Source organism: Raphanus sativus, unplaced genomic scaffold, assembly GCF_000801105.2.
Source record: "Raphanus sativus cultivar WK10039 unplaced genomic scaffold, ASM80110v3 Scaffold3116, whole genome shotgun sequence".
NCBI lineage: Eukaryota > Viridiplantae > Streptophyta > Magnoliopsida > Brassicales > Brassicaceae > Raphanus > Raphanus sativus.
In genome coordinates, this window is record NW_026618423.1 from 1 (window position 1) to 11,644 (window position 11,644).

Here is an 11,644-nt window from a genome sequence, read left to right on the forward strand (position 1 = left end):
ATCTTATATTTTTGGAAAATACTATTTATTTATTTTTGGAAAATATTATATCTAGAAAGCTAATTACCAGGAAATCTAATTTAAATTATATCATACAAACGGGGAGCTGAGTTGTATTGCACGTAATACGTGAGGAATTTTCATTTAATTAGTGTTGTCAGAAAAAGGAAACAAACCTATTAATTGGATTGGAGGTCACTGATTATTTAATAATCATTTTAAGGATATGATTAGAATAATAAACCCACGCATGGCTCCCCCCGCGAATCTCTCTTATTTCTCCTCGGGTTTTGTACTGAAACTAGCTTGCACTTTGCTGTATATATATATATTTTTTTTTTTTACCAGTGCTCTTTTTTAATTTTGACGAACGTATCATTTATATCCGTGATTATTTTCTAAATTTCCTTATCAATATTAGATTCGATTACGAACAAAAAAAAACTATTTATGCGAAGTTACAACTATTAGACATTCGTGAAAATACGAGGCCGTTTAAAATGTTCAAAGGTCGTGCATCTTGAACTTTTATTTTTGTTTGCGTCCATTGCTTACTTCACGTAGCTGTTTTGTCGACTGAAAACGTTTGAAACAGATCGCACATAAGATTATACACTGTTTAAATATGTGTTAAACCCGCGTAATATAAATGAGTATTTTTGTATGTATAGTACGCATGTGGACACAAGTACAACACACACAATCATGGTTTATGTAAGATAGATGATGAGTGATAATGCGATTAATGAAGAGGTGGTGCACAAGTAAAGTGGCACGTGATGGAAGCTAAACTGGATTTATGTTGATTATAACGACCTCACCATTAGTGGAAGCCATTCTTTTCGCTTTCTATTTTCAATTTTCATCCTCATTATATTGTTTCTCTTCTTTGTTTCTTTATATGATTTGTCTAAATACCTAATATGATTTGCTTTCTAATTTCTCAAACTCGTGTTCTCCCCAGTCACGATTTTATTATAACCTTTTTGCGCATTTATTTTGCCTGTCTCTCTACATTATTTTATTTTCCATATTGCAAAATACGTCACGCAACTATACCTTTTCATTACTGGCTATTAATTAATATTGGATGGTTCGAATAGTTATTCGTTACGCATGAAAACCACATCATTTCGAAGAGAAGATAATAGTTTAGTTTAGTAAACGCATTCTGTTTTTTTTTGGTAACACGTCAATGCATTCTGGTTACTACTATATTTTTTTACTACTTCCGACGTTTCATCCAATATAATCAAATTTGAAAATAATAACGAATGGATAATATTTGTTCTTACCAGCTGTCGAAACAAACTAACGAGAAACAGAGGGGAACGATTTTCTCTCTAGACTATCTCTCCGTCCTCTCTCTAGCAAAACCTCCGCCGTGATATATTGATTCCGACCGACGGTGAGTTCCCACAGCCACCGTCGATCCGGTTTTCATTTTCTAGTTTCTTTTTCGTTTCTCTGTTCAGTTTAGATAGTATAGGTTCGGGTTTTTTCCCGTTTTGACTCCGGCGGCGTTTCTATCGGACGGAAGCTGGTCGGCTTTGACTCTGGCGTCGTCGATTCTCTTCTGGTGACGACGGCCGACGGTAAGTGTTGTTTTATGGTGGTGGCGATGGCGACGGATGTGTTACAGACGCATGCCGTGGAAGCGGTCCGGTGAAGCGTTGTTGGTTGCGACGTTTTACTCGGAGTTCAGGCACCGGTGAGATCCTATACCTTCAATACAGTTGTTGGAGGTGGGTTTCATCGGTAAAAGTGGCGGAGATGTTGATTCTCCGATTTGGATCTGGTGTGATGCGGGGGACGGCGACCGGAAGCTTTCTTCGCCGTTTGGTCCCGATTTGGTGATGAGGAGACGCGTGTCTCGATCAGTGGAAGAAGTGGACACGTGTACGGTGATGCACAAGCTTCAAACGCGTGGATGGATACCCAACCGTCTCGGTTTTTTAGTTTTGGGCTAGGCCCACGTTTCTAATGCCCTTTATGTCGGGTTTTGACTGGGTTGTAATCGGGTCATCATGACTTTTCTGTTTTTTAGTTTGGACTGGATCCATTTTTTGGGCCTTGGTTTTTAATAAAATAATACTATAGATGGCAAAAAAAAAAATTGTTCTTACCAGCTACAAAAGCCCAGTGGGCCGAGCTAGCGGGGCCACAAAGTAGGGTGGGGGTGAGTAGGTGGGAGCTGGGAGCTGGTGTGGACGTCGAGTCTTCTATTGCCGCTCCTGTTTTGTCCAATCACGTATTTTCTGCTTATTCTTGCATGTGATTTTTGTTTCTTAATCATTTTATAATTCAAATTTATTATATGGTCTAACGATATGGTAAGTGTTTTCTTTTTGTTGACATCAACAAATGGTTAATGTGTCAACGTATAATGGGGTTTGTTATATTTGATGTGGGGATATAAACGCATTATATTATCATGCATATATAGTATATATACAAATGTTTTATAGTCGTGTTAATTATATTATTAATGCCTAGCGCACCTACAGCTCATTGGTGAATATGGATTTTATTGGAAGGAAATCTTTTTTTTTTGTTAAAAATGTAAATATCATTAACAATTTAGCGAAACTCTAACTACAAAAAATTGCAATCTGATCTACTTATGAACCAGTCCGATGAAATAGACCACAAAAAGATAAAAAAAACCTATAGAATCAATGACGAACCAAGTTGTCCGGAAGAACAAACCATGAAACTATAAGTAAAGTATTTTTCAAAAAAAAAAGAAAAACTATAAGTAAAGTAACAAATTAAGCATTAAATACTCTAATCTATGTACATGTTCTACGTAATGTTTTTTTCGTAAAGTAGTTTTACGTAATGTTGCCGTATGAGGAGTAGTCAAAGTTTATCGATTTTTCTGAAAAAAGACTAGTAGTGATATCAAGAACGAAGATCATGACATGAATCATGAAACTAAAGTTGCAAAGTTACAAAAAAATAGTTGCAAATGAGAAATAAATAACTTTTTAAAAAAGAATTTGTTCTAAAAGTTCCAGAAATCTTATAACTATGATGTGCCTCTCTTGTTTAACTTTTCTTTTTTGGAAACTGTTGTTTGTCAAACTTTTAGTCTCTCTTTTCATCATATGGACTGAACATACGGGGATGTTGAAAACTCATTGGTTGATTCCTTTAACATTGACGGCAGTTTTTGCAATTATAACTCTTTAAAAAACTAGCAAGCATGTCTAATCATTAAAATACACGTGTCGTGAAAGAGCATCATCCAGTTCTTAATTTTATTTTATGACTTATCCAGTTCTTAATTCCAATTTGTCAAATTATTATTATCATTACACCGACTATATCATAACTACAATTTCCTCTTATTTGTTTGGTACGTATTTCATATACGTTTTTAAAGTATACTCTTTTGGAAAGATGGGTTGATAAGTAATCCAAATATCATTATTTTAAACTAACCTAGTGTGAAATAGGCCATGAGAATTGAGATATACATGATTTTCTACGATTTATTTCAAGATATAGATTTAGGTAATATCAAGTTAGTCAAAGCCGTGCAAATGTAAATTAGTGAATAAAATATGAAAACGGAAAGGCTATTGATTTGGTGGGATGTATTTCCATGAGAGCTTTTAGTGGTTCCACTAGATAACAAATTTACCAGGCTTGGCGACTAAGTGATGACTGGTTTTCCCGCTATCACCCGCAAACGCAGTTTTTCGGTTCATAACGGTTGTTGGCGTTTCGAAACAATCACAGAAAATGCTACAAATCGTTTCAAACCGCTCCGAACCCCTTAAAATCAAAAGCTGGTTCCATCTAGCGTTTGCGGTTGCGGGCGGTTACGGGAGGATAAATTTTTTTTTTTAAAAACAGAATAAATAAAAATAATACTAAAAATATCCAATAAAAATTTTCAATTGAAATAATAGAAATTGTAAAATGTATTCATATCATATTTCAATTTATATTATAAAAATTCAAAACTAAAATATTTTCTATAAATTTTTAAAATTGAATAATATGATTTTATAAATATAAATTTTATATTTATCATATTATTATGATTTTTAATATTTTTATAATTACATAAAATGTAAATATTGTTAAATTATTATTTAACAGATGTTGTGTTTGGTAGTTTACCAGTCATAAGAGTCCCGCAAACGCAACAATTTCTAACAGTTGTACCAGTCGTACAAATCTCTAGAAAACGCTTAAAACCGTAACCACCCGCACCCGCAAACTCCTGCAACCGCAACCGCTGCGGTTACACCAGTCAGACCCTAATGCCAAATTCGTAGCCACGTTTTATTTATTACAAAAGCTTTTAGCTTTTTATTTTATTTTTTTGACCAAAAAAAAACTTTTTTTATTTTATTTTATTGTGTTTTCTCCTTCTACTATTTGCGTGCTTAATGCATATCTTATCAATAATTATACGTATAAAGTTATAAACTACTACCACACGTTGATATAAATCATGCGTATAACCATGTAGATCATTTATAGAAAATAAAGGTGGTTATATTTTGATAAAAAAAGGTGGTTATATATATATATATAATTAGTACTTCACAATCTAGTCTATCATGTAAATTGGAGAAGAAAAAAAGTCTATCATGTAAATTGTTTTGAATAACAAAATTTAACTTGAAAGTTGAAACACACATACATAAATTTTTTTGACGGAATTCACATACATAAATTGAACCATTGACTGTGATTTATGAGCAAGAGCACGTCTAACGATCAAAAATCTCCTCTCATCATCTCCCCAAAAATTACGTATATATACATAAATTTTAGAAAATCGATACTATTTAGAAAAATATCATAAATACATATAATTGCAAGAGGAAAATAGAACATAAATACTGCGTCTGCTATAAGAGGAAACACATGGATCACTTTCACTATTCCCTAATCACGCTCTAATCATTCTGATAAATGAACTACTGGATAATACCATATCAACATTGCAAGCCTAAGAAAATGGGCGAGTCCAACAAGTGAGCATACATCATTTGACAATTGCCATTACTGTAAAGGAGTACGGGACCAATTATTTATATTTTATATATATCCTTTTGCTGCTACTGAACTATCGAGTTCGTTTGTCAAATATATGAGCTTTAAGCATTTAATTTTTGAAATATTTATGCATAGAAATAAGTAAACTAATTATATAGATTTGGTTCCAATAAATCGCGTGATCGAGGAACGTGGTCCTCATAGATATACATACATCATATGGTTTTCTTAGCCTTTCCTTTTGGGACCATTTAATATCATGTAAATTGGACCACTTGTCTCGTATTACCTAATTGTAGCTCTAGTCGATTCATGGGCATCTTGTTTGACAATAAAAATCTATAATAGCTTCTGAAGACAAACAAACAAAAGATGTAATCGTTTCCTTTAGAACACGGTCCTCGCAAAAGCCATATGCGCAAGAAGTATAACCCTATCTTCGAATGTGTTGTTTACATACATACCACTGGTTGATTCAAGTGATTTATCTAGTAAAGCCCATTTATACATCAAAAACAGTTTTGTTTTCAACGAGTTTTAAATACATACTTATGAGGAATATGTAATTTTATATCGTAAAGCCCATTTATACATACTTATGAGGAATATGTAATTTTATATCGTAAAGCCCATTTATACATACTTATGAACGTGTTGCATAAATACATACCCTATGAGGTATAGCAAAGCCCATTTAGAGTTAAAAAAGGAAATTCTTGGCCCAGTTTAAAAGCCCACGTGCAGCTTTGTCTTCTTCTATATGCAACATCGATTCTTTGCTTGCTTGTTCGCTTTACTAAGGCTTTCCCTATTATAATACAGATCAAAAGGTTTCTTGTGAATTTAGTTTTGTGAAGGAAGATGATGATGCTGAGAGTCCGAAGCAGAGATGGATTGGAGAGAGTGAGCATAGATGGATCTCACATGACAGTGTCCCAACTCAAAACCCTAATCGAAGATCAGCTCCAGATCCCAATCGAGAACCAGACCTTATCCACCGATCGCAACCTCCTCCTCGCCAAATCTCCCGACGATTTCCTCCGCTTCACCGACATGACCGACCCCAACCTCCCTCTCTCCTCTCTCTCCCTCTCCCACGGATCCATCCTCTACCTCGCCTACGAAGGCGAGCGCACCATCCGCGGCGGCCCCGCCGTCACCCCCGCCGGTTCCTTCGGCAGGAAGATGACCGTCGACGACCTGATCGCGCGCCAGATGCGCGTCTCCCGCCAGGAGAAGTCCCACTGCGACTCCGTCTCCTTCGACCGCGACTGCGCCAACGCGTTTCAGCACTACGTCAACGACTCGCTGGCCTTCGCGGTCAAACGCGGCGGGTTCATGTACGGGAGCGTCTCGGAGGAAGGCCAGGTGGAGGTGAATTTCGTCTACGAGCCGCCTCAGCAGGGGATGGAGGACAATCTGATCCTCATGAGGGACGATGAGGAGGAGAAGCGCGTCGACGCGATCGCCCTAGGGCTGGGGATGAGGAGAGTCGGGTTTATATTCAGCCAGACTGTGACTCAGGACAAGAAGGAGTACACGTTGTCCAACGTGGAGGTGTTGCTTGCGGCGCAGCTCCACGCGGAGAGCGAGCTGAAGGAGTGGGTGACGGCGGTTGTGAAGCTGGAGGTCAATGAGGAGGAAGGTGGTGCTGATGTTCATTTTGAGGCGTTTCAGATGAGTGACATGTGCGTTAGGTTGTTCAGGGAAGGGTGGTTCGAGACGGAGATTGGTCCCGAGGATGATCCTAAGCTCTCTAAGATGAAGAAAGAGGTGGTTGTTGGTGTCAAGGATCTTAAAGAAGTTGATAATGATTTCTTCCTTGTTCTCGTCAAGATCTTGGATCATCAGGTTCCTTTCTCTCTGCTCTAACCTGTAGATTTTAATCATAGCTTAAGTAGGAAGAACAAGTGAACGTTGTAGGTTTATAAGAACATTTGTGATATGTTGATCGAGTCAGTTGTGTCGTTAGTCTTTTATATAACTTTTGTGTGTGTTTGATTGACAGGGACCGTTGTCTTGTACCTTTCCGATAGAGAACCGGAACGTTGAAACGACAATGCGGGCTTTGAAAACACATATGGATCGCGCAAGGAGCCTCCCGTTCGTGAAGAGGATCTCTGATTTTCATCTGCTTCTCTTTGTGGCTCGGTTCCTAGACGTTACCTCAGATGTTCCTGCATTAGCTGAGTGCGTACGTCTTCAGTCTAATGTCCCTGAGGGCTATGAGTTGCTCATCGACTCAATGGCTAATACTTGTTAAACATTTCGCAATAGATGTCTGTTTTTATATTTCTCTCTGCTTCAGGGTTTGTTTTATGTACAACGTTTAGTTTCTTTCTTTTCAATAATCAAAATCATGTACAACGTTTAGTTTTCTTTCTTTCAATAATCAAAATCATGTTTGACTTAAATGTTAAACGCAACAAGGACTGAGTTTAAGGTAAAAAATAAGGTTGTTAGTGGTAGCGTCTCAAGTTACATAAACACGATATACAAGAACGATCGTTTCACTTCCAGAAAGGTACTTAAAAACAAAAATGGAGATGCGGGGTATCGAACCCCGTGCCTCTCGCATGCAAAGCGAGCGCTCTACCATTTGAGCTACATCCCCATTTGATAATGAAGCTGTTGCGTTATTTAAAGAGCAATTATGTTATGTGATTTCATAGATTGGACTGGGCTTATTATGTTTACCTCAACCACAGAAGCCTAAAGTTCAAGTGTTATGAATGACTAATTGGTCATGTCCGCCAATAACAATTGTATGTCCAAAGGGAGAGTCCATGAGTGAAAGGAATGATGTCATTGGGCCAACATAGAACTGGTTTCGCGACTAGTGGCAGTATTCGTAATCTTGTTGACCGGACGAGGGTGCTTCTGGAACATGAAAGTTTAGTTCTTCTCATAATAAATAACCAAAAGAAAACAACACAACCCTTTTGTCGCCACCCACATGCCATGGCGTTGGTCGCACGCTGTATAGTTTCTTTTGTCACCTTCCTCTAACCAATTTTATTTTATTTTATTTACGAGTTGCATTCACATTTTTAATATAATAATAATAAATAAAAGCTACCAAAAAACAAACAAAATAGCCTCTCTTTGTCCTTCTCCTATTACAAGTCACAACCATCAATGATAATCCAAGATCCCAAACTTTTATCTTTTATATAGTTTAAAGCTGCATTAGCATACTTGATTTTTTTTGACATCCCATACTTGACATATTATATCATTAGATGGTGAATGATCTTTAATAGAACTTTTTATTTCTCACTCTTTCACTTTTTGAACTCCAGTATAGGCTAAAGCTCACATATTGTCTTTATAGAAATGAAAAATTCGCCTCCCTCACCAAACGACAAAACTAACTGTATAGTGTTTTTATTATCATACTAAGCATGTGTATATATATAGATATACTTGTAATTATTATACCAAAGGATATGCAAAATAACTCTTTGTTTCCGCCAGCTCACATGAGGGAAGGATTATCTAATCTGTTAATGAAAGATTCAATACTGAGGTTGAGGTAGTAGTATTTTGACAACTAAACACGAAATAACAAAAAAGAACTTGTCGGAAACTATATAAACATATCCGTATATTAAAATAGTAAGTGGGGAGGAAAAGAAATGAAGGGTCAAAAGGAGCACGTAATGAGAGAGCGTGTCGGGACTGGCGTGCCAATAGCCAATCCTCTCTTCACATGACACGGCCAATCTCTTTTTTTTTTGTTACGGTAAATACTTTTATAATTTTGAAACAAAAAAATATTATCTTCTAGACTTCTATAGTTAATCAGCCGACTAAAATTAGTTGGTAATTGCTTAGTAAGTAGGACTAGTAAATTACGACACACAGAAAAAAGGAAAAAAGTGGATTAGACATAGGACCCACCATCAAAACAGTATAACTCGGGTTCGTCCGGCCCATTTGTCACCGTCCGAGAGGTTATATTAAAACATCTCTCACCTTTGACTCTCTCTTCTCTCTCGTGTAGAAGAACAAGAACAAACTCTCTGCTTGCTGTACTTTGTTTATCTCTCTTGTCTCATTTTTCTCCTTAAAAATCTACTTCTTCTTTGTATTATACTCTACTGTTTTTTTTTGTGTGTTTTTTTCATTTGAAGAGACCCAGAGAAAGAGATAAATTTTAATGGTATGAGGCCGTTTCACTGAAATCGATTCTCCCTGGAAAAGTTCTTTCACACCACCTCAGAAAAATATATATTTTGTTACCAGGAAAAAAGTTTATGACTATGACTATGGCTGGTGGGAACGAAGTCAACCTAAGCGAATGCAAGGTACTTTGTTTTGTTTTTTTGTTTGTTAATCTCATTTCGTGTTCTTAAATCTTGGAATATAATTCTGAGCCGATGAAGATCATATATCATCATCATAGATTCATTGTACGGAAAAGGTTAAAATAAAAAAAAATCTAAGACGTCCCATCCATTTCAATTTCTTTTTTTTATTTTTGCTGTAGAGAATAGTCCCACTCAACACATGGGTCCTCATTTCCAACTTCAAGCTCGCTTACACTCTCCTCCGCCGTCCCGACGGCTCTTTCAACCGTCACCTCGCCGAGTTTCTTGACCGTAAAGTTCCCGCCAACTCTTTCCCCGTCGACGGTGTCTTCTCCTTCGACCACGTCGACACCTCCGCCTCCACCAACCTTCTCACCAGAATCTACCTTCCAGCTCCCCTCGACCCTTTCCGCTACGGCACCGTCGACCTTACGGAGCCTCTCAGCACGACCGAGATCGTCCCTGTTCTCGTCTTCTTCCACGGAGGCAGCTTCACTCATTCCTCCGCCAACAGCGCCATCTACGACACTTTCTGCCGTCGGCTAGTGACTATTTGCGGCGTTGTTGTTGTCTCCGTTGACTACCGGAGATCGCCGGAGCATCGCTACCCTTGTGCTTACGACGATGGGTGGAGTGCTCTCAAATGGGTCAAGTCCAGAATCTGGCTTCAGAGTGGTAAAGACTCCAATGTTTATGTTTACTTGGCTGGTGATAGCTCTGGTGGCAACATTGTTCATCATGTTGCTGTGAGAGCTACCAACGAAGGAGTTAAAGTTCTTGGGAACATTCTTCTTCATCCCATGTTCGGTGGAGTGGTGAGGACTCAGTCTGAGATGAGACTTGATGGCAAATACTTTGTGACTATTCAAGATCGAGACTGGTATTGGAGGGCTTATCTGCCTGAAGGCGAAGATAGAGATCACCCAGCTTGTAATCCCTTTGGCCCTCGTGGTCAAACCCTTGAAGGTGTCAACTTCCCCAAGAGTCTTGTCGTTGTTGCTGGTTTAGATCTTGTTCAGGACTGGCAGTTGGCTTATGTCGATGGTCTCAAGAAGACTGGTCACCATGTTAACCTTTTGTATCTGAAGCAGGCCACCATTGGGTTTTACTTCTTGCCTAACAATGATCACTTTCATTGTCTTATGGACGAGTTAAAGAAGTTTGTGCACTCGATAGAGGAGTGTAGCCGAAGCACGTCAAGTCCTACTCTTCTGAGTCTATAGCAGCATGGAGGTCTACTCATGTTGCTGCAATATATGATGGTATTTTTTTTTTTGTACAGTTTTCCACAAGTATTGTGGAGTGCCAAGTCACGTTTTTATGTGTTCGTTAGTCTCCTGAAGCTTCATAAGTCTGGCTTATTGTGAGATGTTGTTGGTTGAGCCGGAAGCAAAAACCAATTCGGTTGTCGGCATCTACCGGTTCAGGGCTAAACCGGGAGATTGTACTTTGCTTGGTAGTAGTACTAGGAGGTAGTCTTTAATTTGGCTCTAAAGTACAGAGGGTAAATTTACTAGACAACTAACTTGTCTTCAATATGTTGTGAAAATTAAAAAAAACTTATCCTGGTACGGATTTGTATGTTTATATTTATTTATATTTTTTTTTTAGTTTTGCATATTTATTTATATTTAACCATGCTTTTAATAGAAAAGAACATGTATTTGTGGTTCATGCATTGAAGGTTTTTGCCTTACACAAGACAAATCATTCTTTAAAAAACTTTTCTTTTTCCTTTGCAGTTTTCCAACTTCAACCCACCAAACATTCAATCTAAATCTCTGCTATAATTGTGAACATGTACGAAGCTAAAAATGAAAACATATATAGAGAAAGAAAGATTCAAACATCTAAGTGAAAACCCTAGGGGGACATATGGCAATAGCGTTTTAAATGATGACGACTAAAGAAGGAAGCGCAAATAAATGTGAGAGAAGAAAAAAAGACAAGTGTTGCGTGTGCACTTTAGGCAAAAGCTTCACAATGCCAAAACCTAACCCCATGTCCCCATCCACTCAGACGAGAGAAAAAAGCTTACACAGCCGGACTTAAAATCAACAATAGATTTTTCTTTTTTATTCCCTTTTTTCAAATACTTCTATTTTTCTTTGGCATATTTTGCTTAATGCATCTTCTATGTGCACGTATTCGAAGTTTAGAATTTTTGGTGTTTCTTGTAGTGGTTGTGGCTAAACATGGACCCCCCCTCTTAGAGAAAACAATCTATTTTGTCTATATATGTTTGTTTCTAAAATATACCATTTATAACCATGGCTTATGCGTGACTGTTTTTATTATACTTGCTTCTT

At 37.5% G+C, this 11,644-nt stretch overlaps 2 protein-coding genes and 1 non-coding gene across 4 annotated transcripts; 2 read left to right on the forward strand and 1 right to left on the reverse strand.

Annotated features, from left to right (window-relative positions):
* The first annotated feature begins 5,818 nt into the window (after positions 1 to 5,818).
* On the forward strand, positions 5,819 to 7,395 carry LOC130506323 (NPL4-like protein 1). The gene is made up of 2 exons (XM_057000964.1): positions 5,819 to 6,873; positions 7,031 to 7,395. The coding sequence occupies exons 1-2, from the start codon at positions 5,884 to 5,886 to the stop codon at positions 7,283 to 7,285; spliced, it is 1,245 nt and encodes a 414-aa protein (XP_056856944.1). The 5' UTR covers positions 5,819 to 5,883; the 3' UTR covers positions 7,286 to 7,395.
* Positions 7,396 to 7,563: 168 nt separating this feature from the next.
* On the reverse strand, positions 7,564 to 7,636 carry TRNAA-UGC (transfer RNA alanine (anticodon UGC)). Its single transcript has one exon. It is a non-coding gene; the product is annotated as a tRNA-Ala (tRNA).
* Positions 7,637 to 8,984: 1,348 nt separating this feature from the next.
* On the forward strand, positions 8,985 to 11,373 carry LOC130506322 (gibberellin receptor GID1B-like). 2 transcript variants are annotated; one of them, XM_057000963.1, is made up of 3 exons: positions 8,985 to 9,187; positions 9,271 to 9,332; positions 9,515 to 11,373. In XM_057000963.1, exons 2-3 carry the CDS (start codon positions 9,282 to 9,284, stop codon positions 10,556 to 10,558), a joined length of 1,095 nt encoding a protein of 364 aa, XP_056856943.1. In that variant the 5' UTR covers positions 8,985 to 9,187; positions 9,271 to 9,281; the 3' UTR covers positions 10,559 to 11,373. The 2 variants fall into 2 exon arrangements, with proteins under 2 accessions (XP_056856943.1, XP_056856942.1); XM_057000962.1 differs by having other exon boundaries at positions 8,985 to 9,332; positions 9,515 to 11,372.
* Positions 11,374 to 11,644: the final 271 nt, after the last annotated feature.

What these genes read in the sequence shown, in the direction of transcription:
- LOC130506323 (XM_057000964.1), top strand. Translation starts at nt 5,884, where the DNA reads ATGATGATGCTGAGAGTCCGAAGCAGAGATGGATTGGAGAGAGTGAGC. An exon ending in TCAAGATCTTGGATCATCAG is followed by an intron (nt 6,874 to 7,030) that starts GTTCCTTTCTCT and finishes TTTGATTGACAG; the next exon opens with GGACCGTTGTCTTGTACCTT.
- LOC130506322 (XM_057000963.1), top strand. Translation starts at nt 9,282, where the DNA reads ATGACTATGACTATGGCTGGTGGGAACGAAGTCAACCTAAGCGAATGC. An exon ending in TCAACCTAAGCGAATGCAAG is followed by an intron (nt 9,333 to 9,514) that starts GTACTTTGTTTT and finishes TTTTTGCTGTAG; the next exon opens with AGAATAGTCCCACTCAACAC.